This window comes from Prionailurus bengalensis, chromosome B1, assembly GCF_016509475.1.
Source record: "Prionailurus bengalensis isolate Pbe53 chromosome B1, Fcat_Pben_1.1_paternal_pri, whole genome shotgun sequence".
NCBI lineage: Eukaryota > Metazoa > Chordata > Mammalia > Carnivora > Felidae > Prionailurus > Prionailurus bengalensis.
Window position 1 is genome coordinate 92,624,145 of NC_057344.1, and position 27,665 is coordinate 92,651,809.

A 27,665-nucleotide genomic window follows, 5' to 3' on the forward strand; every position below is an offset into this window, starting at 1 on the left:
TAATATATATACATATATAAATTAAAATATAATTAAAAATTAAGAATTACACTAAATGGCATAACTGGATTGTCTCAATCTGGTAAATAGTTAGCTTTTTTGTTTCTTTGTTTTTTTTAACACGAACATAAGAACATACTGATCAGAATAATTTTTCTTCTGTGGTATTTCCATTTATTTCAAGTAGATTATCTAGTTAATAATATTTTTTCTTAATTTATTTCTCCAATTCTCACATTTATTTTTCCTCACAAATTCAGTTTCTGAACAAATCACCAAACATTTCTTCCCTAGGTCACCATTTAGCAGACACATCAACTAAAATTGGAAAAGTCAGGCACCATAATTGACAGAAATAAAGTGAAAATGAATATTTACATGTCCCTGGTGGTAACTCATATTGAGCAATCAAAATATATATATTTTTGTAACATAATATCATGAATTATAAAACCAGTTAGCTACAACCCAGGATTATATGGTAGTTATTATAACTTACCTGGTCATAATGCTATAGAGAATATTCTATTAAAGGAAATAGAAATTTTCCTCTTTTTAAGCAATCAAATCTTATTTTCCTATGTCCTTGAATTCGAATTCCCTGTTTCATGATAAACGTGAATATATATAGTTTAAATATATTTTGTTTATACCAATCAGAATTTAAAATGCCTCAGTAAATGACAATAACTAAGCACCATGGAAATTCAGGTTTGTAAAATGAATTTGAACAAATAATTGCAGGGGTCAAATAATTTACTGTCTAATCCAAATAATTGTGTGAGTAAAAGGAAGCACAGGACATAATCTTGTGCTTTCATGGATAACTCAGGACACACGAACATCCTGCAAATAACACTACTTTTCTCAAAATAAGGAGGGGATACTACTTACAGGATGAAACTTTTTTTTTCTTAAACTACTGATTTATAAGAAACAACTTTCTAGTAATTCGAGGACAAAACAAACTCGAGTGACCTATCCACAACCTATAGAGTAATTTATTATGTGTAAAAATTAATATACCGAAAGGCACATGGCAGTATAAGGCAGAAATTAGTCAACCTAACACATATTTAAATCAGTCAAATGTTTCTCATTAGGTTATAAAATACTTATGGAGAAACCCTTTAGCGTGGATATTACATGTTTATTTCATGTAGTCAAAATACACACACAAATTGTTTTTACTGAAATAGTCCAGGATTTTAAGAACACAGAAGTTTAGCACACATTATACTTGATACCTTAAATCTCAACATAAATTTAAAATGCATATTTTAGTTACTGCTTAGGGTTACTTGTGTGCCGCTTTTATTTAAAGTGCACCTATTTCAAGTAGTTGTATGAATAATATAGCCGCCTTTTATTAAATTACCACCTCCCACCTATCTGTTAAGCCAGGAATGCAAATCTGAATAGGACAAGCGTAAAGGCTGAGGTTGAAGGTCAGAACCAAGTAGGATGGGAAGGAAAGATTTCCTCTATTTCAGCATCAAATTTCCCACATGTGAAGTAGTGCCAGATAAACTAGAGAAAATGAAATATTATTACTAAAGTTATAGTCACATACATTTTGTTTCAAGCCTTTTAAGAGCTGATTTTGAATACTGAATATTCATTGTCCTTGGGGGCTGTCTGGGTTAATGTTGGACATGCAGCACACAAATATATATACATATATAAAAGCAATGTTATTACACTTTAGAGTCAGTGCCAAGGACAGTTATTCCGCAGTGTTAACTATTATGGGTATGCATTTGCTGAAACATTTCAGGCTAGAGAGAATGGGTCAAATACGCTGAATCTCTATGCTTTATGATATATTCTACATATGTTTTAGAATTATGAAAGCGTACTTGAATTTTTTTTTTTTTTTGCTTTTTCTCTTCACTTCACAAATGCATTTTTCCCCTAGTTATTCATCAGCATACATAAGGAGCTGGTCACTTGATACAGATGAAAGATTTTCTTTTCAGTCAAATCTAAAGTAAAGGCAAAGGACTGTTGGTATTCTTTTTATATCAATTTATTCATTCACTTCATTTATTCTTCAAAGTGAGTCATAAAAATCTTACATTTAAGACCTTTATATTATTTTCTGAACTATGGATGAAAAAATTACTCTTAATGGAAAAGAGATATTCAAATATCTCCTTTTTTATAATTTTGCATACATGTATGTATGCATATATTTAACATTATAGGTATGTATATATTTAACATATAGGTTTTAATGACACTTTTATGATACAATTTTTCTTTGACAGAAACAGAGTACGAGCATGACCTGGGAAGGGGCAGAGAGAGAGAGGGAGACACAGAATCCGAAGTAGGCTCCAGGCTCTGAGCTGTCAGCACAGAGCCTGACGCGGGGCTCGAACTCACAAACCGTGAGATCATGACCTGGGCCGAAGTCGGATGCTCAATCGACTGAGCCACTCAGGCGCCCCGATGCATATTTTTCTTTATATTGTGTCATCCTGTTATTGCCTTTGATCATCTGTAAAGTATGATATTAAACTTTGGGACATTTACAAATTCTGATTAATGACATAAGAAGAATAACTATAAGCATGTATGCTGCAGAAATAATTGTAAAAATAAAAGTGCTGATAATCTATTTATACCATGAATAATATTATAATTTGCCTGCCGAAAAATAATTTAGTATAATATATTAAAATGAACATTAAATAACTAGAATATTCACATTTCTATATTTGCATAACAGGAAGCAAGTTATCCTTTATACTTTATGACAGTATGAACCACAGAAGCTAAAGAAATATATAAACGTGTGAAGTGATCTAACCTACTTCTGTGACTGAAAGAAAGAACAGCCTTCAAATATCCCAAATGACTGAGACTCCAGTGCAGTGAAAAACTTCCAGATACTGAGATCAGTAACCTACTCCAGAGCGCATTCAAAAGTTTAATGAGCCTCAAGGTCAGGACACTTCTTTATAAGTAAAGTGAAACTAGCAGAGACAAGTTAAAGCCCATTACCCATTCTAGAAGTCAGAAACACCTGCCCTCTGTGTCCTGAGTAAAAGCATATCATAAACTGAAAGATCGTTTAAAAGGAAGTCTCCATTAGAGATCTGTCCAGCTGAATAATCAATTCATTTAACTTTCCTCTATCTTATTCCTGAGACATTTTTGAGGATTCTCTTTAAAAATGTATTTTTTTTTCTGTTTAACAGTAAAGTCCAGAGATAAGCATAGTAGAGGTTACTATTAAAAGTGGGTCACTGCTTGATTTGTCTTTTATCTTCCCACTTGAACAGTATTATATTTGTTTTTATATTTTAAGATATAATCGTACATTGTCCATATTGTAAATGCTTTCCTTTTCACAAAAAAATGACAAAAAGGTTTAAAATTTTAAGATCCATATAAGGCAAAAACTGATTAAATGTTATAATTATTATGAATTATAAAAAGCTTGAAAGCCTTCTGTTATTATATATTGTCTTTTGTCTAATAGTACTAACTTAGTGCAGCATAATCTTGAGGTCTTACATTTATTTCGTAATATTCACACCATCCTCATGTTAAATTTCCTTTTTTCCTTTCATCAAACAGTATGCTCTTTATTTTAGGTTGACAGAGCTAAGAGATTATAGAATACATTTAGAAAACGAGAGTTCATCTGGAGAAAGTGGTTCCCATATGTAAACTTGATTAGTTTTTTAGAAAGAAAAATTTATAAAATGAATGACTCAAACAAGCCTTCAGAACATTCATGCGACAGATATGTATTAAATCCAAGTGTTTAGTTTAGTCTTTAGATTTATGTAATGCTTACAATGTAGTTTACAATTAATAAATGTTTATTACAAGTTAAATTCATGGGTGTTCGCAGAGATAGGTAATTGGCAAGTGTAGTTTTGTGGTATAGAATTTTACACCAAGAATGAGCAAAATGGATCATTTCTGAGAGAAAACAAGCATGTTGAGCATATTCTTTTCAGAAATATTAAAAAGAAAACCATTGCCTGCCGTTTTCATCTTTCAAAATGGCATCACTTGGACCAAATTCCTATACAGGAGCCTCATACCTAATCTATTTGCAGTTTCAACCTCTCCCTCCCAGAAATCCAGTGTTAATCGTCAGTCAGAAGAAACTTTTCTTTTTGATTAGCGATTAGGGACACAAGGGCCCTCTCTCTTCCCCAAAGGAAGATGAGGTAATTTGCATGATAAATCCCTTTCTTACCCCCGCTATGGGAAAGCAGCCTTGCCTGGAACAATCCTTTCCTTCCTTCCCTTCGTTTTGCTAATAACTTTCTTGCCCCAACTTTCTTCTATAAAAACCTTCCATTTTGTAAAATTCCTCAGGGGCCCCCTGTATTTGCCAGATCGGATGCTGTCCAATTGGTGAATCATTTAATAAAGCCAATTAGATCTTTAAAATTTACTCGGTTGGATTTCTGTTACTTAACAACAGTCACCATCCCCCCTAAAAATCCAAAGTAACCAATACTGCTATATTTCACTTGTGGTAAAGACTATATACCAATTTGAGGCTATGGATTAAAAATGAATTAGGACTCGTATTCTCACTAAGAATGGTTATGTACAAAGATACTTTATTTTATAAGCTGGAATATGCTCCCAATATCAAGTAGAGGTTGATGTACTGTACAAAGCCCTGAATTTACTACCAGGGAAAATTTAGGAATTCGTTGCTCAAAATTTATTTTCAAGCCAAACTTTATCGTTATTTAAAAGATTTAACAACCTTCAAAACAGGAGCTTCTATTTGTCCACAAGTACAGTCCACAACTATGACATATATCATGACCCTCACACAACTCTGTATGAGGACGTTAGTCTCCTGAAACATCATGGGTTCTTTCTAGATAGAGGATCCATAGGCTTTTAGAAATTTCTATATACTTGCGTGTGTTTATGTGCATATGGGTATGTGTTATTTAAAATGACCTTCTCACAAAGGTACGTTTACAACTGGTTCACTAGAAAATATCTACCCTGTGGGTTACTGCGACCATGTCAACTATCACTACTATTTTTAACAGGAAAGCTGTACAATTATAGTAACTGAATTTTGTTTTTAAAATCTTTAATTCTAATTAGCTAAATTAATTAAGAGTGCTTTGAACTCTACAGCAAAAACCAGTGATCATGTATCAGGTCCTTTAATTAGACAATACACTTTGATTATTATCATTATCTAAATTGATTCAAGCTAGATATCTAAAAACACAGTAATCATGCATAATTTTTCCATCTAAACACAAGAGTGGTCAGTATTCTAAATATCTGTTCTTGAAAGATTAAAACCATTAAGCTTTTAAATTATTTATGAAAAAATAAAAACCCATATGACAAGGTATTGCATAAAAGTTACAGATTGAAGGAATCATCTAGAAATGTGGAAAATTATGCCTTAGAGGCTTAAGAAATTTTCCCTGAGAGGGGAAAAATAGTAGAAGGCGACAATACCTAGCACACATTGGCCACTCTGTCAGGCTCTCTTGATGAATAAAACCACCTTGCATCATTGGTATCTTAAAATCAAAGCTGGGGATTGAGTTAGTTTTTTAATACTTCCATCCCACATCGGCATATATTTAGGCAATGGAACTCTAATATATATTGCCCTCTATGTTTATAATATCATCGAACATTTTTTCTGGAATCCTTTATCATAATCCACTAAAATATGAACACTATGATTTGTTCCAGAGTTATTTGAAAACCACATTTTTTTTATGTTGGTAATAAAGAAGTACCCTTGAAATATCTCTTGAAGACAAGCCACTCAGTTATCTTGCTTTAATAATGACAAAGGATGCTTTCACTTAAGTTACACAAATACCATTAGTTTATGTATCTAAAATTCTAAGAGGATATCCTTATACTCCTTTACAGAATAAATGGTTCTTCTTTTTTCTTTGACAATTATGAGCGATAACATTTACTGACATTTAGACGCTTGTATTTCAACTAGTTTTCTTCAAAACATTATAAGGAGATCAAATTAGTTGTTTCCCTGTAAGGCTGCAATTAGCATTAATTTTCAAAGCAGAAAACATGAAAAATGCCTGAATGGGATCGGTCATTCCTACAGGTATAAGGATCTTATGTACATAGACCTATCTGCAACAAACATCATTGTACCACAATATTAGATCAATTACTAGTGATGTGTGCACCTTTGTCTTTTATATGAAAACTAATCATAAATTCCAGCAAAGAAAGATAGGAAAAACTTTAAAAACAAATACATAAAACCTTCATTTAAAAATATATAGCTATGCATCTAATTTATTAACCACTAATAACCTACTTAAGCCAAATACAATTTCAAAATAATGTAAGTAAAACCTTAGATAATTAAGCCATGAAAATAAATGCAAAATCTTCAGGACTGGGAAATAAAATACTTATGACACAATTCACACAAATTTATTTTCAAAAAAGACACACACGATACACACAGCTTAGAAATTATGTATAAAAATATGGCTGTATATTTGATATACTTAATGATCCGATTTCCCCTAACATAACTCAGTTGCTTCTATGTGTGAACAAAGAGCAGATTAAAAAGAGGAATTTGCAGGCTCAGATAGGGGTTGAAATGCTGACATACTGAGAAGTGAAAGCTGACCACTGTTTTTTCTGTATTCAGAAAACAACCCTCACACTCAACCATGTCAGAAACTCCAAGACTACGTATGGGCTTCCATAACGCCTTGAGCAGGATTGCCAGATAAAATACAGAATGCCCTTACATTTGAATTTCAAGTAAATAATGAATAATTTGTTAGTATACATAAGCTCCATGCAACATTTAGGTGTCATGTCATTTATTTGTTAAACCTGGCAGCCCTATCCTAAAGCATCTGTTTCATGACACCACAGGTGACACTAGTTACTACTGAGGTAAATGGTACAGTGTTTTCTAGAAAAACATGTTGCGTTACATTTTCTAATTATTTTATAACACTATGATTCCTAAATTTCATATGTATTTCAGTCTACAATGATTTACAATTAAGATAACGATTTTTTTTAATTTAAGATTGAAAATTCAAAGAAGAAAATAAATAAATAAAAATAATAAAATTCAAAAGACAGAGAAATGAAATGCAGTTATCTACAATATAAATTCATATGTAATGAATTTAATATCATACACGAAGGCAATCTTTATTGTCATTTAAATTATTTCTTTGTATCATGATTAAATTGTAACCTTGGTTTTGAATGAAATCTTTGTTTTTATGAGATGTGGATATAGCATATTAGATCAAATCTTCTTTCTCTTTGTGCATAGTAACATAATTTTTAATCATTTATTCTAAAATCTAAGCCTATGTATACATTTTAATTTTAGTTATCTCCTAGAAACTCATTAAACCACCTCCCTTTGCCCTTTCAATTTAACCTATCATCAGATAATTAAAGATTTGAAAACTGATACGCAGTGAACTATACTCACCTTTAAAATAATGGCAAACATGCGGATTGTTGAAACAAGATCACATTATGCTTGTTAAAGGTTAAAATAATTTTAGTTATGTACTAATTAAATGACAAGATTTGGATCCTTAAATAGTTGTGTTACATCTCATAACTTTACACTTTTGTTTAAATAGGATTCACCTTAATTACTGTAAATATTTAACCACATAATAAATAAAAGTCATATTAGACACTTAGTATTTATGAAAAATACCACAATAAATCTAGAAAAAAATTCAAATTTTAAATAATCGATCTTTGCTGGGGCAGCAACAGATTCTGGTTAAATAGTATTGGCAGTGTATGTTTATATATAAGATATCTATATCATTATTAAAACATGACAAATGTACAAACCTACCTACATAGGTACAAACCTACCTACCTATCTTACGATAAAGTTCTCACACAAAAAAATCAAAATTCTACCTTATGAAAAAAGAAGTATGAGACAGTCAGTTGCCACAAGGCCATAGAGAAAGAGTTGTCTAAGAAAACAATTTGAAAATAACTTTTGCAATAATGATGATGAGTAAAGATAACAAAGACTTAAAAACTGTTAGTTACATGGAAACCCCCCAAACCTAAAGGAAAGTCAGTTAAATTGCTTGTAGCCATAGTTATCCTGTATTATTAACAAGTTCCTGCCCTTGCCCATAATCATGTATTTAAAGTGGATCTCCTTTTATGTTCATATTTAATTATCTTATATTGACTTAATTTTTACAAATATGTTTGTAAATTATATACAACAAACCATTGAAACAATATATTAGTTAAACGAGCAGTTGGTGATGGTGAAACATGAGGCTTAGGGAGTTTTTAAAGAAAAAGTAATCAATCAGAAAAAAAGAATAAAAAGACTAATACAGTTAAGACCAGAATAAAAAGGACAAAGAAATTATGGAAGGTTAAAAATTGATGAAACCCAGGGGCGAGTATGTTAGGAATAGAAATGGTTAGGTTTGGGGGATTGTTTGTTTGTTTTGGCATTAAGAGATTATTACTATTCTATTAATTTGCATAAGTCGGGAAGATGCCTAGATAACCAAACAGGAAAAAAAAAAGTTCTCTCTTAGTTTCAAGGTGTTTCATTTATTGATTCATTGATGTAGTCTATAAGCATTTATGGGTGTTTACTTTGCTGTAGACATCATTCTGGGATTTGAGACTCTAAAATGAATACACATGAATTCTGTTCCAAAAGAGTTAACGATTCAGTGGTAAAAACAATATTTTACAAGATATTTTAAAAATAACAATCATGTATAAAAATCTAGAAGAAGTTACAAAAAGAATGCATATCTCTTTTTGGACAGGCTTCATTATTAAAAGTAAAATTAGGGACGCCTGGGTAGCTCAGTGGGTTAAGCATCCAGCTTTGGCTCAGGTCATGATCTCACGGTTCGTGGGTTCGAGCCCTGCACTGGGCTCTGTGCTGACAGCTCAGAGGCTAGAGCCTGCTTCGAATTCTGTGTCTCCCCCTCCCTCTTCCCTTCCTCTGCTCATGCTCTGTCTCTATCTCTCAAGAATAAATAAACTTAAAAAAAATTAAAAAATAAAAAGTAAAATGAGTTGAATCTTAATTGACGAGTATGAGATGGCCAAACAGATGTGGTGAGGAGTGGTTTTGTAGGTGAGAGAGCATTCCAGAAAGAGAATAGAATGTGTCAAATCACAAGAAGCTGACAATCACTGAATGACATACAGCAAAACTACAGGCAGGGTTTAAACATAAAAAGCTTATAAAGCTACTGATCATTATTGTGGTCACAACAGGGAGCTTCTCAAAAATTTTAGAGGACTATCGAAGTCAAATGTCTGTAAACATAAATTAATACTCTACTTAACAGTAGAAGCCAGATGGAAAAACAGAGGGATCTTCATTAATTTTGGTGAACTAAGCACATAGGACCGGGCTTGGAGAATGCAAAAGAAAGTATACCTGTGTCTCCTCACAGAGTCCAGCAGAGAGGTTTATACTTTACATATCTGGAAATAATTTGCATTCCACCCTAAATCTCCCAAATGTAATAAATTATTTTGCAATCAAATGACTGCCTGGGTGTTTTGGAGCTGATAATTCAATATTAAAGATAATTTTGAAAGACAAAAATTGGTGAAAGGACCTGCTCAAAGAAGTGATTCTGTCCCAAATCTCAAGCCTCGCGTAGTGTCAGCAGCAATAAAACTAGGCGCCTAGAGAAAAGCGTGGGATGTTTTTCACACACATTTTAACAAAGAAAAATTAAGGCAGATGATGCTCATAGCCTAACATTAAATTTACTTTATAACCATGAAACCGAAACTTTGTAAATAAAATATGGCTCCTGAGTTTACTCTTTCAAAGAGACACTCACAAGTAAAGCTCACCCTAAGAACATCTGGGTCTGCAATTCACAGAAATAGTGAAGACACAGGAACAATTTTAATTGTTGCATTTAAAATAATATATTTTAAGTGATTAAAGGTCACATGCATTTGATCAAATCTTTCCTATCCAAAATTAACCCCTGTCATATCTCTGCCTACTAGAATTTTCAGTTATCACCTTACCTTGTATCTACTTTTCACTTCCAAAAATCTTGATACAAAAAGTATACATTTTTTACAGTCTCACAATTAACTGTGACACTGTGTAAAAAATTTCAGACTTTTGATATATATTTTGCTTTTGATACATAATTTTTCATCTTTTTCCATTTGATTGAACTGTCCTTTCAAGGGTGTTCCTAGCTGGTTGGTTATTAGTTTTTCAATCAAAATGTATTCCCTTTCCTTCAGTAGTTGTATATAAGAGGGATGCAACCTTTTCCCAAACATTCATTCAGAAGATTTCACAACCATCCTTGATAACTATTTTCTTTATCTTTTATTGCTACATTTAGAATTCTAATACTTCCTTTTTTTTTCTTTCTTTTTTTTTTTTTTTTAATTTCTCTAAAGGTAAACTTCAGTTGTCATTCTCCTCCGGGGTCTTATTGCCACGAAGCTTGACGACTGGAATACACTCTGCTGATAAAACAAAATGCAAAACAATACCGTACAATACATCCTTCCTGACTTCTCTCTGAATAGTGTCCAATTTCTTAAGCCTGGGATTCAAGTAGTGAATTGGTTACAAGTAAATGCTTACTCTAGAATCAGGTGGTCTCAAGTAAAAAGCCTAGCTCTCCCTCACTAGCCATCAGACCATGGACAAGCTACTGGACATCCCTTTTTCTTAATTTTATCATCTGTAAATGGAGACAGAAAACTTATTTCATTTGCTTTTTGAGTAAGGCTTCAAACACTAGTTCATCACTAGTGCTGGGCTGACAAGTTCTTAACAACTCTTAGCTACTATCATTATTAGCGTTCTTATTCAAAACACGTCTTCATCCATCCTAAACATAACTTTCAAACTTTAACTTCCACTATTCCCTCTGGATTTATCTTATAGATTTGGCAACTCAGAATACTCACTTCTTCATATTTATTTGCTGTCTAGTTCCACATTTTTGTTCATTCAACTTTGTCCTCCTAGAATGCCATTTTTCTTTATCAGTTAAAATCATTCAGATAGTGCTCCAATAATGGCCCCAAAGTGGAGCTCTATAAATCCTTCCTTGGTTATACTCTAAGAGATCTTCTCCAAAGATAGCCAAAGACATTTATTATAATAAAGTAACCATCTTATTTACCTGTTAATGAGATAAGAAACTTAAAGTACAATCACCGAAAAACTGCATTTTGAGAAGAGAGAAATGCTTAATTGCCGTTGACATTGCAATTTCATTCACAGATATGTAAATGAAACAAACAATTAAATCTGCTTTAAAATTTCATTTTTGCCAGAGTTGGGCAAAAGTACTATTAAATGGAGGAAATTTCACCATTTTATAAAAAAAGATGAGAAATTTTTGTTTGTATATGAGGCATGAACATAAAAAGACATAAGAAAATATAATGCTGGATTGTAATCGGGCACTAAAACTTACTTGTTAGGTCTCTTGTTATTCAGGCAAAATAGCAATGTACATATAAGGCAGTATATATGGGATATGTACAGGAAGGCAGAGGACAGAAAACAGAGAAACATAAAATCATGAGAGTTACGTAAGACAGCCCGACGAATAAACCATAAACAGAAACTAAAGTTTGGATAGTCTTTTAAGAATTTCTCCAAACGAGGCTAGGTAAGATCATTTGCTAGTCTTATGTTATTTTTAAAAAACAAAGTTACAAAAATATAAATATAATTCTGGGTGAGAGAATTCGGTTTATCAGATAATAGGATTTTAGGGCAGAAAAAGAGGCAGGGAAATATTGGAGTTCCTGCATGTCAAATACTGACTTACGGCAGGCAGAGTCTTTGGGATATCTTCTAGAAAGACTCTATTTTCACATAGTAGCAGACTGTTCTCATTTACTTTGTGTGATGATTTGGGGGCATCTGTGTCATCTACACAGAGATATCAGAACTTTTTGGAGTAACAATGTCCTAAGGCCAGAATTTACTCTAATGGGCTAGTATAATTGTCGAAATGCAGATTATGTCAAATTAGATATGGGCATCTATTTGTACCACTTAAAATTTGGAGGGGGGCGGGGAGCCCCAAGAAACGTAAGGTTTCTTTTTTCAAATATAATATGCTGCTTCTTACACCGAAATAAGAATCTGTTGTCTCAAAAGTGTATTCTTTGTCAAATTATTTTAACTGCTTGTTGTACATGATCAAGTATATTTACTCACTGTAAATACACAAGTTAAGTAAAATAATGAGAATATAATTTTTTTTTAAATTATAATCATGCTCTGTGACTAACATCACCACAAAATGAATACAACCCAGTCTTTAGTGGGCATCATACCTTTGGTTCTATTCAATCTGTCTCATTGGTTTTACAGATGAAAAAGAAAAATACGGATGCTGTCCTTTGAAAACATATGTATTATGTGGAAGAATATATACTGCAGATGTAACATAGTGATATATCGTGAAAAGAACATTTGGAGTCTGATTTTTCTCTGGGAGTAAAAGAAAGCATAATTAGTTCTATTTAAGCCAGAATTTTAATTTTCTCCATACTCAGGCTGATGTCATTGTTCCAATTTTAACTGAATATATGGTTGCCTTGAACACTTAATGAGTGCTTCCTTTGGGCCAGGCACTCCCTGCTTTAGATATGATAAATAATTTAATCTCTACAATGAGCTTTCGAGGATCTATGTCACAGATGAGGAAAATGAGTTACAGGAAGGTTAAATGAATTCTAGAGGTCACACAGCTAGTAACTGGCTGGATGAGTATTGGAACTCCGGGTAGATTGGCCCTGTAACCAGAGCTCTTAATTATACCACATCACATCTCTGATATGAGGACAGACAGAAAGACCTACTCTTGTAATTATGTAGTAGGCTATGAGTCCAAAGCAAGTATGCACATACCTTAAGAACAAAATCAGAAAGTGATATTTGCTGGAGTTAAAAATTCCATGTTCTCATACAGACAAAATGGGAAAAAAATTAGTGATGCTTAGGAAAACCTACCTGAAAATAATAAGACTAGAGTATTTTCCAAATATTTGCTAAGACCACAATCCAACTAGGTAAGTAGGCTGTGTTTCATGTACATTTTAAAGGAAATTGAGAACTTTTCACTAGTGTTGGAAAATGCCAAGTTTTGGTTATTCATTTTTGTTTTTTACAAAATTATCTCAAAAGAGAGCTGGTAGTTAGCATGAAGTATAGCGTGGGAGGATATCAATAATTAAAAATGCTTTTGCGTATTTCTGGAATGGTGCAGAGCAGGTGACACTGAGATGACCTGATCTGAGTATGTTGATCTATGCTCAAGGGCAAACAAAACTGAAAATCACTGTGCCTAGAACATAGTTGGTGCTCAACTGTAAGTTTTCTTGAATGTGTGTCATACTGTTTTTGTCAGTAGCTTGGGAAGATCTGCCTAAAACAGCTGGTTAAAAACTTTTTTACAGTTCTAAACTGCCATGGCACTACTTTATAATAAATAATAGTATTACAAATAGTAGGACCTATTGACATCCTCTGAAATTAGAAAGTAATTGAAATATGAAAAACTTTGAAAGATTAATGAAGGGTATAGAATTAAAATTAACTTCAAAGAAATATAATATGCCCTTCATAAACTATATTAAATGTTTTTATTTAAGAGGAAGATAACATTTCCCCATATTAGATATATCAGCACACTTTCTCTATTAGCATTATGAAAATATAATTTCTATGAAGAATTCCTACAAAGCAAGCAATTGAAGTTCTCAAGGATTATGTCCCTAGATCCCAGGCTCAATTTTAAATGTGAGAGATGAAAATTAAATTATTTAATGTCAAGTATTTCCTAAAAATAATTCTAAGTAAGCCTGCATTAAAAAAAAATAAGTTTCTTAGTAATTTTAATGAGTCAATATTTTATTTTTATAATTTGAGATAATTGTCTTCATTCCTTATATAATTTAAAAAAATATCATTTTCTCAAATCCTTAGCTTAATTCAAGTTCAAAGGAGTTAGAATTCACTCCAATCCATCAACAAAAGCCATTTCTACATTGTCTAATACCAAACAATCCCTTTGTCTCTATAAAATTAAGTATATTTATATAATCATAAAATATGAATGTATCTAATTCAAAAAATATTTCATGACCCTTGATTGATAAAAAGAGCTATCCCCTTACAACACTGGTTGTGTATTTACAAAATCAGTGCCTTTTTTGTGTCTTATTTCATCTTTTCGTGCCTACAAAATGGGCACTCAGTAGTAGCTAGTACTGTTATTAAATTTAGACTTAATGTTTAGCTAATACAATTTACCGTTACACTGTTCTTTTCATTTTCTATTCTTTTTTAAAATTATTTTTAATGTTTATTTATTTTTGAGAGAGAAAGAGAGAGACAGAGTGTGAGCAGGGGAGGAGCAAAGAGAGAGAGAGACACAGAATCTGAAGCAGGCTCCAGGCTCCCCATTGTCAGCGGGGCTTGAACTCACAAACCACAAGATCATGACCTGAGCAGGAAGGAGTCAGACGCCTAACCAACTGAGCCACCCAGGTGCCCCTCATTTTATTTTCTTAAGTGCAGAATTAACTCCTGCTTTCATGTTACCAAGCTAATGCTCCATTTACTTTCCAAAATAAAACTCAAAATGTAATGATCACATATAGTCAGCTTGCTATATCTTCCAATATAATTAAGAAAGCTTGTATGACTACTAGGTTTAAGGAGTAGGCAACTTGACTGTGAATCATTATTAACGGCTGTTTCATTTTTTGTTTAATTGTGAGCCATTTCACAGTAACTGACACCAGGGATTTCCTTAAAATTCAGCAGAAGATAATATGATACCAAAAGGGGAAAATTCTTATTATAAGAGAAATAAGTCAGCTAGATAAAGATTCAATATTTGACAAAGTAAGCTATTTAAAATCTATAGTCATCTGTCTTCCTTTTATAAATTATTATCATATAGTGTGAAGCTTCACATTTTTTAAGTTGTAATGCATACTTTTAATAGACACAATCTATGTTATATATTTCATATAAACAATAATTAATTATTCAATAATTTAATAAACATTTTACACTTAGCTTTTGCCCTCTACATATTTCCCCAAACTTCCTTCTAAAACTATGATTTCTCAATTTCTGTTCTTGGATAGTCAATCATCAATTGCAATTCATTGTGTGAGAGGGAATCAAAGGCTTTAAGAAACCAATTTTTTTTCCCTTTCAGAATCTCTAAGAAAGAATAAGAAGTCATCTATATAGAAACAGGAAGGGAAGGAAATAGATAAAAACCTAGGCTTCCTCAATTGCTTTTCCTTTGTCCTCCAGTAAAATTGAGCCTCATCCCTTTCACTCCTTCACCAGCCCCAATGCCGGGAAAGGTGTTTTTGCAGGAAGTACATCACAGGGCTAGAAAGTGCCTTTCTACCAAATCACAGTTGACATATGCCTACGTTTGTAGTTTGTAAAGCTTTCTAGGTAAAGTGTTTCCATATCTCTCAGGAGAAAATACCAATGTCAGGGTCAGGATATTTCCCATAATGTGCAATTTACATCTCTCAGGATGCAATATAGATCCATTTTCTCTTTTCTGCTCTCAATAAAGACAGATTAACCGATCACTATCTTATCTGTGTAGTATTTGTTTAAGCACTTAACATTTGTTAAGTCACCTCTCCCCTTTCTTCTCAATTCACAGTCCCTCAATCCTTTTAAACTCTAGTCAGATATGCTATTTTCTAAAATGTTAATGTCTTTATTTTATTAACTCTTCCTTCAGCATCATGGGTGCCAGTTTGCCACAGTCCTCTAACCTAGACTCAAAGAAATGTGAAATACAGACATTACGATTTTTCTACTCTCGTTTTAATCTGGTATTCAAATCAATATATTTAAATATTTGTTTCTATAAAACACCTCTAAGTTAACAGATTATGTTTCAATCAAAAATAAAGATATAAAGACAGGTACCAAGCATTTCTGAAAGACTAGACATGACAAGAATTCCAAAAAATAGCAAGATAAATCATGTTCAAGGAGAATACACGTTAACTGGTCTTTTTAGCTTACACGTTTTAGGCTCTGCTGATTGCTTTCCCTGTATTAACAGAGAGAATAACTGGCTATTACATTTTAGTGAAACAAATACATTATACTATTCCACTTATTCAAATTATATAAAACTGAAAACCCAGAAAAACTAAATTTGGTTAGGGGCTAGGATAGTGGCACCCCTGGGGTGGTCATAGCTGGAAGAAGACAGAATACAGGACTTTTTTAGGTACTTGTAATGTTTTGGCTACTCGACCCAGTTAATGTGGCCACTGATTACACACGTGAGCTCATTTTGTAAAAACTGGAGTTATACATCTGTGATTTTTGTATTTTTCTATATGCATATTATACTTTAATAAAAAGTTTAAAAATAAAAATGAGTTGCCATGTATGGAACTTATTTCAAGCATGAATCAAATTAATTGTAAGTGTAAATAATATTTATGAGAAAATTATGGAGATGGGAAGAATAATTAGACAATCAATGATAGTAAAAACTTTCTTGTTGAAGAGGAATAGGTTCTTGTGGTGATGTTAAAAATAAACTTCATCTTTAATAAACATACGCTGAAATAGTAATGGATTAAGCAGTCAGAACCCTGGATTTGCTCCAAAACTGTGAGGAAAAAGACAGTATGTTAGCATTTGGATGAAATAAATTTGGCCAAAATCTGATAATTGTTTAGGCTGGAGAACATGGAGAGTTTAGTACTATTCTCTCTATTTTATATGCTTGAAATTACCCATCATTTTTTAAAATGTTTAAAAGTAAAATTTAGTGGAACTCTACGAGCTCCGAGCAGTATTGTTTTCTATTACCATAGTTCTCATAAAAAAAGTTTGAGGTAAATCAAGAATCAAGATACATCTACCAAAACAAAACTAGGTTTCATGCTCTCCAGTGTAATCGTCTGAGGAGTATTTCTCTGGCAAACAAAACTTAAACCCACACCATTAGTAACTGGCAAGGGGACGAGTTCTTGTATAAGGTTTATCAACAGTGGGGAAAACAAGTACCATGGTTTTATACTAATTTTACAGGTTAGCCTCCAGATTTTCTATACATTTTCTAAGAATAAAATGATAGCAACTGTCAAACTAGAACATTAACTTTCCTATCTATGGACCTATTCCTAAAACTATTTTGATTAAACCTACAAGTGAGATATTTCATCTTATGTACACCATCAGGTATATACCATCAAGACAACATGTATGCTTATTCTACTGTTGCCGTTGTTGACTCCGAACTTTCTACCATGTGTTGTACATGAGACAAAACACAATGAAATGTTCAGTGAGCTATGAGACAGACCCTTCCCCATAGCTACTTCTTTATCCTGGGTGATTCAAAATTTAACTCAAGAAATATACATTTGATACTGGCTTTATTTATGTATTTCTCCTAGGCCTGGGTCTTTTCATCTTCTCTAAGGCACTTATTTGACGATTTTAACAAAAACACATTTACAACTATGCTTTTTATGGAATAATGCAGTCATTGGCCAACTTTCAGCTGAAATATAGTGACTGGCATAAATATAAACCTTAGGACACTTGATCACAAACGAAGTCACTTTTCTAGGAAGTATAAAATATATGATTAAATATCCAGCACAGGTAACTTGGAATCTGGTGCAGGATTCTGGCTGATAGCAACATTAAAAGAGGAAAAAAAGTCCTATTCATTACAATATTTTTGCAAACAATAAAAATCATGTTTTCCTCGTAATACAGACACCTATTTCCTCTACAGGTCAATTCTGCTTTAATGTGCAATGTGAACTGGTCCTCAAAAAGTACAACAAGCACCTAAAAAATAAAGAAACGGACCAAAACCGATTGCTACTTATCTGTTTCTCAAAAAGTGCCAAATTTTCATGTTTAACAGTTTCTGATACTGAAGTAGCCATTAGTTAAATAATCATGCTCTGTTCTTTCTCTGGTAACTGATAGATATAATTAAAAATTAAATTAAATTAAAGACATAATGCTTCTATATGGGATGTCTATATGCATAAATGCATCCATATAACAGAATCATGACTACAGAACACAGAAAAAGGATTTACAATCACTTGTTAAGCTCATTGTTGAGCTCAATGACTTAAAAGCTGTCAGTGGTAGTTTTTGTTTTGTTTTGTTTTGGTTTGGTTTGTTTTGTTTTGGTTTGGTTTTGGGTTTTTTGTCATTGATTATTTAATAACACTCTACTGGCCAGATTATAAAAAATTTGTTGAAATGAAGTTCACATATACTCTTTTCAATCCTCACAGTTAAAAGAAATGTATCTCCAGGAGAAAGAATACAGTATGTGCCTAGGTAGAAGGTACAAATATAATTTCATGCAATGTATCAGTTAACGAATCAGAAATAAAACCCTGAATTTTATCTGTGAAAATTTCTAGCTTATAATTTGTTTTCATCCGTGTCCTTTTGTATGTAATTACATTTTCGGGATTCAGTGTTTCCAAATCTTCTATACTGTCCCCACCTAAACTGATGTAGGTGATTAGGGGCCACTAATGCAGTAATTAGGAAGTCTTATGAACCTTGATACAAAACTTCCAGGATTTTATTACACTTTGGGAAACATTAAATTGACTCACATTATGTTAAGTTCAGTCTTGATTTGAGAGTATTATTTAATCTTAAACACTAAACCTCAGAGTACAAAACAGTTTCCAAGCTCTATTATCTAAATGACACTATCTGATTCCTATTAAAAGGACTTCAGAAGACGCAGACTCACCCAAAAAAAGTCTGGCACATTGAGTATTGAATAATGTTTAATGATATTTATAAGCAATTGAATTTATATAATCCAGACTTCTTTACAATATCTTTATAACTCAATGCATTTAAATTTTGACCCACACATCTTCAGTATGATGAGGCAGGAAAAAATCCCAGGTAGATAATCCTTTTCATTGAATAATTCTATTTATATTTTAATTGATAATCTTCCTTTGTTAGGCTCACATGGCAGACAAATGCTTATATGGATTTATTTCCAATGTACAAAATAAGAAAGAGGGTGGAAATGATCTGTAATATAAAATCAGGTATATAAATAATATTAATATGCTGAATGTTTGCTCAATAAAATGCAAAGTATGCACCAAATAAACTGCTTTAAATAACTGATGGACACTCACACATGGAGTGTAAAATACTGAATAAAGATATAAATTACTTTTAGCAATTAAGTTTTTTCTATATACCCTTAAATATATATTTTATTGAACTATATATCTGTGAATTCAAAAACAGAGTTAATAACATGCAAATAAGTAATTCCTACATGGGAATTATATAAGAAAAACAAGTGATGATACCAGAGGAAAATTTGGATCTATTAACTTTACAAAGAAATGAAAGATGGGACCGAAACCATGAGAGCTGTTAGTAAATAAAATATGTCCAAAAAAGCTTATCTCAATGACCTGGTAAGAAAGGGGAGTACTTAGAATTGTAAGAGAACTAACAGGTATGAAACAAATTTAACACTTTTTTAGGATATAAGTTCTTAGAATGAATCAAAGGGAAGCCTCAAAGCATAGAAAAACTCCACCTATATACATAACAAAGCACCTTGGTTGGGTGCATTTCAATATTTTGAATGAGTTCACGATCTACTTCCCCTTATAAAAACTTGGAGGTAATAGCACCAGAGAAATACAACTAATTTAAAACATATTTTAAAAATTAGAAGAGAAGAAAGTTTGCCTGGAGATTAAAAACAACTGCAGACGTATGTGTAAATGAAAAGTATAATGAGAGCATTAAAGATTATTTGGATACTTTAAAAACACTCATTCAGCCAGTCATTCATTTTTCATCACATAATTATTTAGCATTTATAATATGCATAGCCGGGTAATGAGTCTCAATACGCCAAGAGAGTATTGGATACTAACTAGTTCCAATGCACCCAAAGGCACACATTTTAAATGACATGTGATAAGTCACAGAGAAGCACTGATGTCTGAATAAGTAAAAACAAATTGCCTACAGAAATTGCCATATGTATAGATGTACAAATGAACTGTTCACCTCAGAAGATTTTTACAGCTTCCGATGTAAATCATATTAATTGAGGTAGACCATTACTTAACGAAAGAAGAAATAAGATAATATTATCATATCTCATTTATCTGGAGGTACAGGAAAGTTCCAGGCAGCTGCTGCATCAGCTAACTGGAGTAATGATACCAGTTGTGAACAGATGATCATTTTTCAAAGAAGTAAAATATCATAAAATTCAGTGAACATTAAATCTAACAATAGATATGCAGAGAATATGAACTGGGATTGAGTTATCATTTGTTTCCTGTTCATGGAGTTGAGGTGCGTAAATTATGTCGATTATGAAAGATCAATTCTTAATCACTAAACAAAGGAATTTAATGAAAAATAGAAGGATTGGTGTGATTCAAAGACTACAGATTTGTCACAAAGAGATAAACTAAAAAAGTGAGAAAGTTAGGCTCACAAATCTAGAGCTATTCTTCTAGAGAAGAGTGAGAGGAGCAAAAGTCTCAGGAATAGGATATTATAGAAAAGTAACACAACTTGGAGACAAAGGGGAACAGAAATTAACATAAGTACTAGGAAAAAAATAATCCTGAAAAAGATGTGCATCTATTTAGTGATGTATGGAGCTAGGAGACAGGGATGTTAAAAAGGCCACATACAAGAATGCTTTTTTGTGGACTTTAATATTTGAAAAAGTGATGCTATGTTTATGACATTATAGGAATATACAAATCCCAGAGAAAACACTATATGAAGATATGTAAATATGAGGGTGCTGTGTGCCAATAAGAGAAGTTGTTTATTTTGAATCCTATGTACACTCTTACCACACTATTGAGTTCAACAGATTAAGAAAACTCACAGAAGGCAGATTGAGATAATGAAGGGATTGAAAGAAATGTGACTAAACAAAACATGCTCTACAATTTTAATCAACTGAAAACTTGAAGTGCACCATAGAAATAACATCGATGCCCAAAAGAATTTTCTCAAAATGACGTTTACTGAAAAGAAGTCTACGTAAAGTGTCAGCAATTTTTCAAATGGAATGTTTCAAAAGTTCTGACACCTTTTCTTGTGTTAAGAGCAAATTTAATTGAAGTTTGAAGGGGATTCAAAAAGTAGGCAAAATTAAAATTAGGTCAGGAGACAGCTCGTAATTTTTTGGCATGCACGGACTGGTCTAAATGACGTGTAATACGAAGGCAACATGGACCATGACACTTCAGTAAATCGTTCTTTACAGTTCTAGAAACCTAGAATATTTCATGAATACAGTATTTAAAAATTAATTATGTCACTGTATTTCTTCATTTCATTCAACATAATTTATTATCTCATGACCTTTCAAATTAATGAAAAAAGATTTTCACAAATATATTTTAGATGAAATTTCATTGGTCATTGTCTTTTGACTGTTGCTAATTCTTAGGCACTGATTATGTTTATCAACAAGAAATCAAATTTCCAAATAATGAATGCTGAAATCCTGAAATCCTTTGTTTCATTTAGGCTTATTTGAACCGAAAGATATGTCTCATCCACTGACAAAATCAATCGTTAAGTGATGATGTTCAAAATGTGTAGCCAAACTCATAAGCAAGAATGATTGCAAAGATAACATAATTGTTTTAACTACTGGGTTTTTCTAAATTACCTTGATAATACAGCTTTTATCAACGATTCTGGAACTTAAACTATTTTTATGCTCCTTATTTGCTGATATTATTCAGAATGTGTCATTTGAAAGACTGATTTTATATAAGGTGTCTATAATACTAAAGAATTTCATGAATTCTTCACTATAAAATGTGACGTTATTTTTAAAGTCCAGGTAATTTTTTTTGTGTTTCATTTTAATAAGTGTTCAAAACAATGATTAACTTTTATTAAAAGTTAAAGGGATACTTTAGAATTTCTTATTATTCTAAAAAAGGTAAAGCCAAGCTAAAATTCATCAGCATTTTAAGATAAATCTAAACACTGAGTTTTGAATATGACCATATTCTACATATTTACATTTATTTCTTCAGTCCTTCAGTGTATCCCTTTGGTTTTTACCAGAGTTTTAACAAACCACAATATCGTAACAAAAATAAGAGCAAACAAGCTCATAAGGTGTTCATGACTAACGAGTATTAATAGAAACTTTCAAAATCGCTCCTGATTTAAAAACAAACTTTCATTTCATTAAATGCATCACGTATATTCTTCACAGATCTTTTCTTACACATTGGAAAAAAAAAGAAAAAATATAGCTGTATGTGAGCATTTCTTTAAAAAAAGAAACACAGAAACTTTCTTTAACATGTGCATACACGTACTTTTATGTAAAAGTTGGTTTCTTGCAAGTTTAAATTTTAAATTTTGCAATCACAAGTATAGAAACGGGAAGTCCTTGGGCACAGACAATGATCTCATTTGTATTATTAAGCATATTACCATTTCCTCATCATTTTATAAATGGCAGTGGTAGCTTCATTAGGCTTTATTTTTAGAGCTCTACAAAAATAACCAAATATACAGTTGTTTTTCTCAACATCAAAATGTACGTTATGTTTACTAAAGAACTAAATGCATGTTTAGCAAAATAAAACTCTATCTCAATAATTATTTAAATATTCTGATTCAAAATAAGTTATAGATGTCAAAATTTTAATTTAGTTACGTAAGGGACATGCTTTCAATTTAGAAGATGAGAATACTTCCATTCCTGATGATAAATAATACAAATATGAATGACTACCACCATGTGAATTTGGAGGGCAAAATGGTCAGGCATGGTTTTGATTTATAGTTTATACTATTAAATTAACCATAAAATTGACTATGTCTATTAATATCGGGCTCATGATGTAATTTTAAGTTAATATTAAACACTAAAAGTTGAAGTCATACAAATAGCTAAGGAGAGTATAAGTAAAAACAACAAAATACTTATATTTTTGCTTCTTTTTCACCTAGGGCGCGCTTCATCCCAAACCCTAAATTTTGAGTGGTGTGAGCTGGCTAAAACAGAAAAAAAATAGTTTTTTAAAACTAATTTATTCTACCATATCTGAGTAATATGGAAAAAAAATCTTAATTTTCTTAATTAAATGATATATGAATTCTTTGATTTCTAGCAACACACATAATAACTATTTTAGGTTATTTTAAACCACTAATGTGTGTAGATGTGTGAGCTAAACTTTAGGACTTTAGCATCCAAATTTCATCAGTTATGACGTTGGACATTTCAATACTTTCTAAGTATATGTGGTCTCCTTGCATTTTATAACGCCAAAAAATAAAGCAAAATAAATATCAATAGTTTATAGACAGGAGTAGTTATTTGGTTCTGAAATGATATGAGGTAATGGTATTTCCAAGAAATCTGAAAAGTTGAATTGAATCCTTCATAAAACAGTTTAATCGGTGTTGCCATCACAATGTATGTTTCCAATGGCAGATCCATGCCTTTATCAATGTCTAGAGTAGTAGTCTTGTCCTCGGTGTATTCAATACATGCCTTTCATATTTACATTCATGAGTTAAAATATATGTCCTTCTAGTTTGTCTTTCCTTTAGGTTTTTTTTTTTCTATTTCCCTCCCCTTCCTGAAGTCATGAAAGTAATGATACATCTGCAAACTGTTTTATTTTTGTTTCTAGCTTATGATCCCATGATTTTCTTTTTTTTCTTTTTTTTTTTTTGTACTAGGGGATGAAAGTAAGAAAACACCATGTACGTTAGATTTGCAATACAAAATAAAAGTCATCTTTTGATTGAGTCTTTATGAGTTTCATCCTTATCAAGTATTAGTTTATGTGGTTTGACCAAACTATTGAATTGTCAGTGGTATTTACCGATTAACTAAAAGAAAAAAAAGATTCCTATGTAGCAGAGAATAATAGGATAATTTCATTACCAAGACCCTCAAAGAAATATACTACAGAATCTCTAAACATTTTTACTTTCACTGTGGTTGTATAAAATAATCCACTTAGAGAATATGGTCCCAATATTGAAAGAGAGAAGTACAATTTTGAACATCTCCATTGTTAGAAGAATGTATTATTTTAAGTAAATGAAGAATATTGCTTTATTCGTATGTTTCCATCACATAGTTCCTCTGATTCTGACCATATGAACATATTACTAAATCACGTTGAATGGTCAAAGTGATAGCTGCGCTGATTTCTTAATTTAGCCTAAAATGTTTAATGTCACTGTGGGAAAAGGATGATTATGTGAAAATGCTGGCATCAATAAAAAAATGAGATCTCCCAGTGACTCAAGTGTCAAGAGATGTTTTTCCATCTTAATTAAGCCCTTCAAAACACATGGAAATCAAGTAAGCAAGCGAGCAATATTCAAAGGAAATATGAAATGCATTTGAAAAATGTTTTCAACATCAAAAGTTATGTTGGATTGTTGTCAACAACCATGTCCTAACACAGAAACCTGTCTTCCTGTTAAGATATTCATTTTTCCATAGTAAAGGACTGCCTGCATCCAAGAGTCACTTTTATCTTTGTTTCTGAAAAACAACCTGAGCTCTATTTTCACTAAGAAGAATGGCATGTTGAACTTTATTCCCTCAAAGGGAATACTTTGATAAAGGCTTTTATGTAATACTTACTCAAATATGGTGGTTTGTAAGGCGCTCGTGTATTAGACAGCAGTCCATCCAGCTCCTTCCTCTCCAGGGTGCTGTGAAGGGCCTTCTCTTTGCCAAAGGTGGAGAAAGACCTCTCCGCCCCAGGCTGGGCTTCTGGAGTTTCAAACACCTCAGTGTCTGGAACAGAGTCCATGCCAGGAACATGCAGATTGCTGCGATAATCCGCAGCCTGGCGTCCATCCGCGGGGACAAAAGAAGGCATCCAGCACCGATCTGAATGGCCCAGCGCTTTACATTCCTCAGTACAGTTGGAGAAGAGATCCATGCCTGTAAACAAAAGGGAAACTATGGATCCAGGTTTCACTAATGTGAAAGATTACAGGTAGCATAAAGAGTGCTGGGTGAATGCGTTTTAACAAATTTTTCTTGCCTTAACCTCATAGACATCAAAAATGTCTTTGTACTATTGTGCAAAGGGTTAGACTCTTCTAGCAAAGAGGACCTTAAGGTAGATAGATCTTTCTAAAATTCTCAGAGTTGGGAAAAAGCTGTGGGAAAAAAAAAAAACAAAAAACAAAAAACAAACTAGGGAATGGTGAGTAGAAAAAGGATGAATATTTTTAAAAATCTCTGGTGAAATTCATAATAGAGAAAAATATAAGTATAAAGCTTTTATAATCCATAATCTCTAATGATGATAAGGCATCCAACATGTTTATTTTTCCCTTAGAGACAAAAACATCAGAAATACGTAAAGCACAAATGATGATATTTAGATTAAGAAATCTAGACATTAAACAGAAAGTGAAATCCAAGAGAAATACGGCACACATATTGATAAACCAATAAATAACAAGAATGAAACAACATTTTGTGAGTGGCCAAGAGCATGCTTTCTTAGCATTTCAGAAAATGACCCTAAAAGGTATAGCTCAATGACATTCTGGTAGCCCATATTACTACTTATTATTCGCCACTGCAGACAAACCCAGAACAAATGACTATAATTAGTGAAACCAAGGTAATCAAGTATAATGTGAGTCAGCTGCAGATACTATTGACAAATACCTTATTACTTGTTTCACACTGGAAACGCTTGTCCTAGTGAACACAGAACTGTTTCCTTACTAATCCTAGGATACTAAGATTTCAAATGACACCTTCAAGTTTCATCGTCTCCCACAGATTGACAAGACTATTAAATATTATCTGGTTGTGACTCAAGAAAGCTCAGTTTCTTAGGCAAAGCATAATAATTTTGAGCATTATAGAATACTATTTGACATTCATTTTGGTAACTACCCCTATTCAGAAAAACAAGTACATAAACCATAATCACATTTTAATATTTTTCTAAACATACTAACACATTTATTGTGCATGTTTTTAAACAGGATCAATTTAAAATAACTCAAGTATGATTATTCTGCATAAAAGAAGCTCTCAAATGCATGAGCAGTCTGGAAAAACGATGAATTTCTTTTTTAATCAACAGAGTCATATTTATTTAATGAACCCATCTGATTGTTTCTTCTTACAAATATCAGGAGTGATTTTGAACTCTTGAGTTTTGGTTTTTAAATTCCTAATGGCCTTTTGTCACAAACTGCTTTACGTGTTTGTGTGTGTATATATTAACATCTGTATATATAAAGTATAGAAAATAATTTTTTTTCAGAGTATTAATCTTCTAGATTGTCCACAAGTATTTTGGAGATAAGAACAGTTAATTATGTAAATTATGTTTAAAGAAATAAAATGAATCTTCTTATCATATATTAATCTCACTTTATGACTTTTTTATTTTAAATTAAACTATGTATAATGCCGAGTCTGGCTTCGATTATAGTGTTCCATTGATAATTGTCATGCATAAGCCTTGAAATAAATTACTGATCAGTGAACTGTTGAGGAACTTAAACGTGAGCTGAAACCTGGATAAGGAACCAGGTTAAGAAAGCATGTAAAATATGTCAGTGTTTTTTTGACACCAGGGTAGCTGAGGTTTTGTTTTTTGGTTTTTTTTTTTCCCTATTTCTTCACAGAGATATTTAGAAAGAAAAAGAAAAAGGAAAGAAATTGATACACATTGACATCCTAGGTTGGTAGAAGCTATAGAACCAAAGAGATTTATATTTGAATATTGTACTAGAAACGCTCCCTATTTGAAATATGATAGAGCAAAAAAAAAAAAAAGATTTTTTGATAGATGGAATTACTGTTCAAAGTAAAATGATTGTGAGCAATTATTTATTTTAAAATTAAATCCAAATCATAATTAAGTTTGAAGTTGGTGGAATTAATACAAATATTAGGATAATACTACATTATTAAACCATAATAATAATGGGTATTAATGCAAAATTTGGAATACAGTTTTTTCTCACATGACCGATGAATATCATTTTAAATATACCACATGATACCATTAACAATCTTTCCCATCTTTTTGAGCAGCTATACTCTCAAGTACTCTCCTAATTTTAAATGTGATCATCTGTCTTATAGAAAAATTTTAATAAACTAGTCTCTCAACATTATTAAGATGTTGTATGTGTTAGGAGGTACTTTTAGTAGAACTTGTTTAATTAAATAGTTTATACTCAGTTGCGCCCATTTTCTTTTCTTGAAGTGTCTGGTTTTCTGGTCTTCGGCTTCTTTAATTATTAGAAACTAGTTAACATTCTCTCAGACGATGTAATCAAGTTCTCACGAGTCGAGAACCCGTACAAAAATGATATCATGTGCATAACAAGAAAAATGAGAAATAGGATGAAGTTTTATGCTGGAAGAACAATTTTACTTGACAGAGAAAACACTTGTAAATGATGTTCTTACTGAATTCATGAACTAGTCTTTTAAAAGTGTGATTCCCACAGTAATACCACACAGCTATATGTAACCAGAATGAAAGATAAAGTGCTACAAATTGTGCATGAACAT

The 27,665-nt window shown here is 32.0% G+C and overlaps 1 protein-coding gene across 3 annotated transcripts in view; it reads right to left on the minus strand.

Moving 5' to 3' along the window:
• The window catches only part of PCDH10 (protocadherin 10), a 62,345-nt gene that overhangs the window by 23,485 nt on the left and 11,195 nt on the right, over positions 1 to 27,665 (minus strand). For 2 of the 3 annotated variants that reach the window (XM_043568457.1, XM_043568476.1), the window contains exon 4: positions 24,744 to 25,049. In XM_043568457.1, the coding sequence (XP_043424392.1) occupies positions 24,744 to 25,049 (306 nt within the window). Of the gene's footprint in view, positions 1 to 18,852; positions 19,130 to 24,743; positions 25,050 to 27,665 lie in introns of those variants that run through there. The other variant, XM_043568467.1, reaches the window with a different exon arrangement.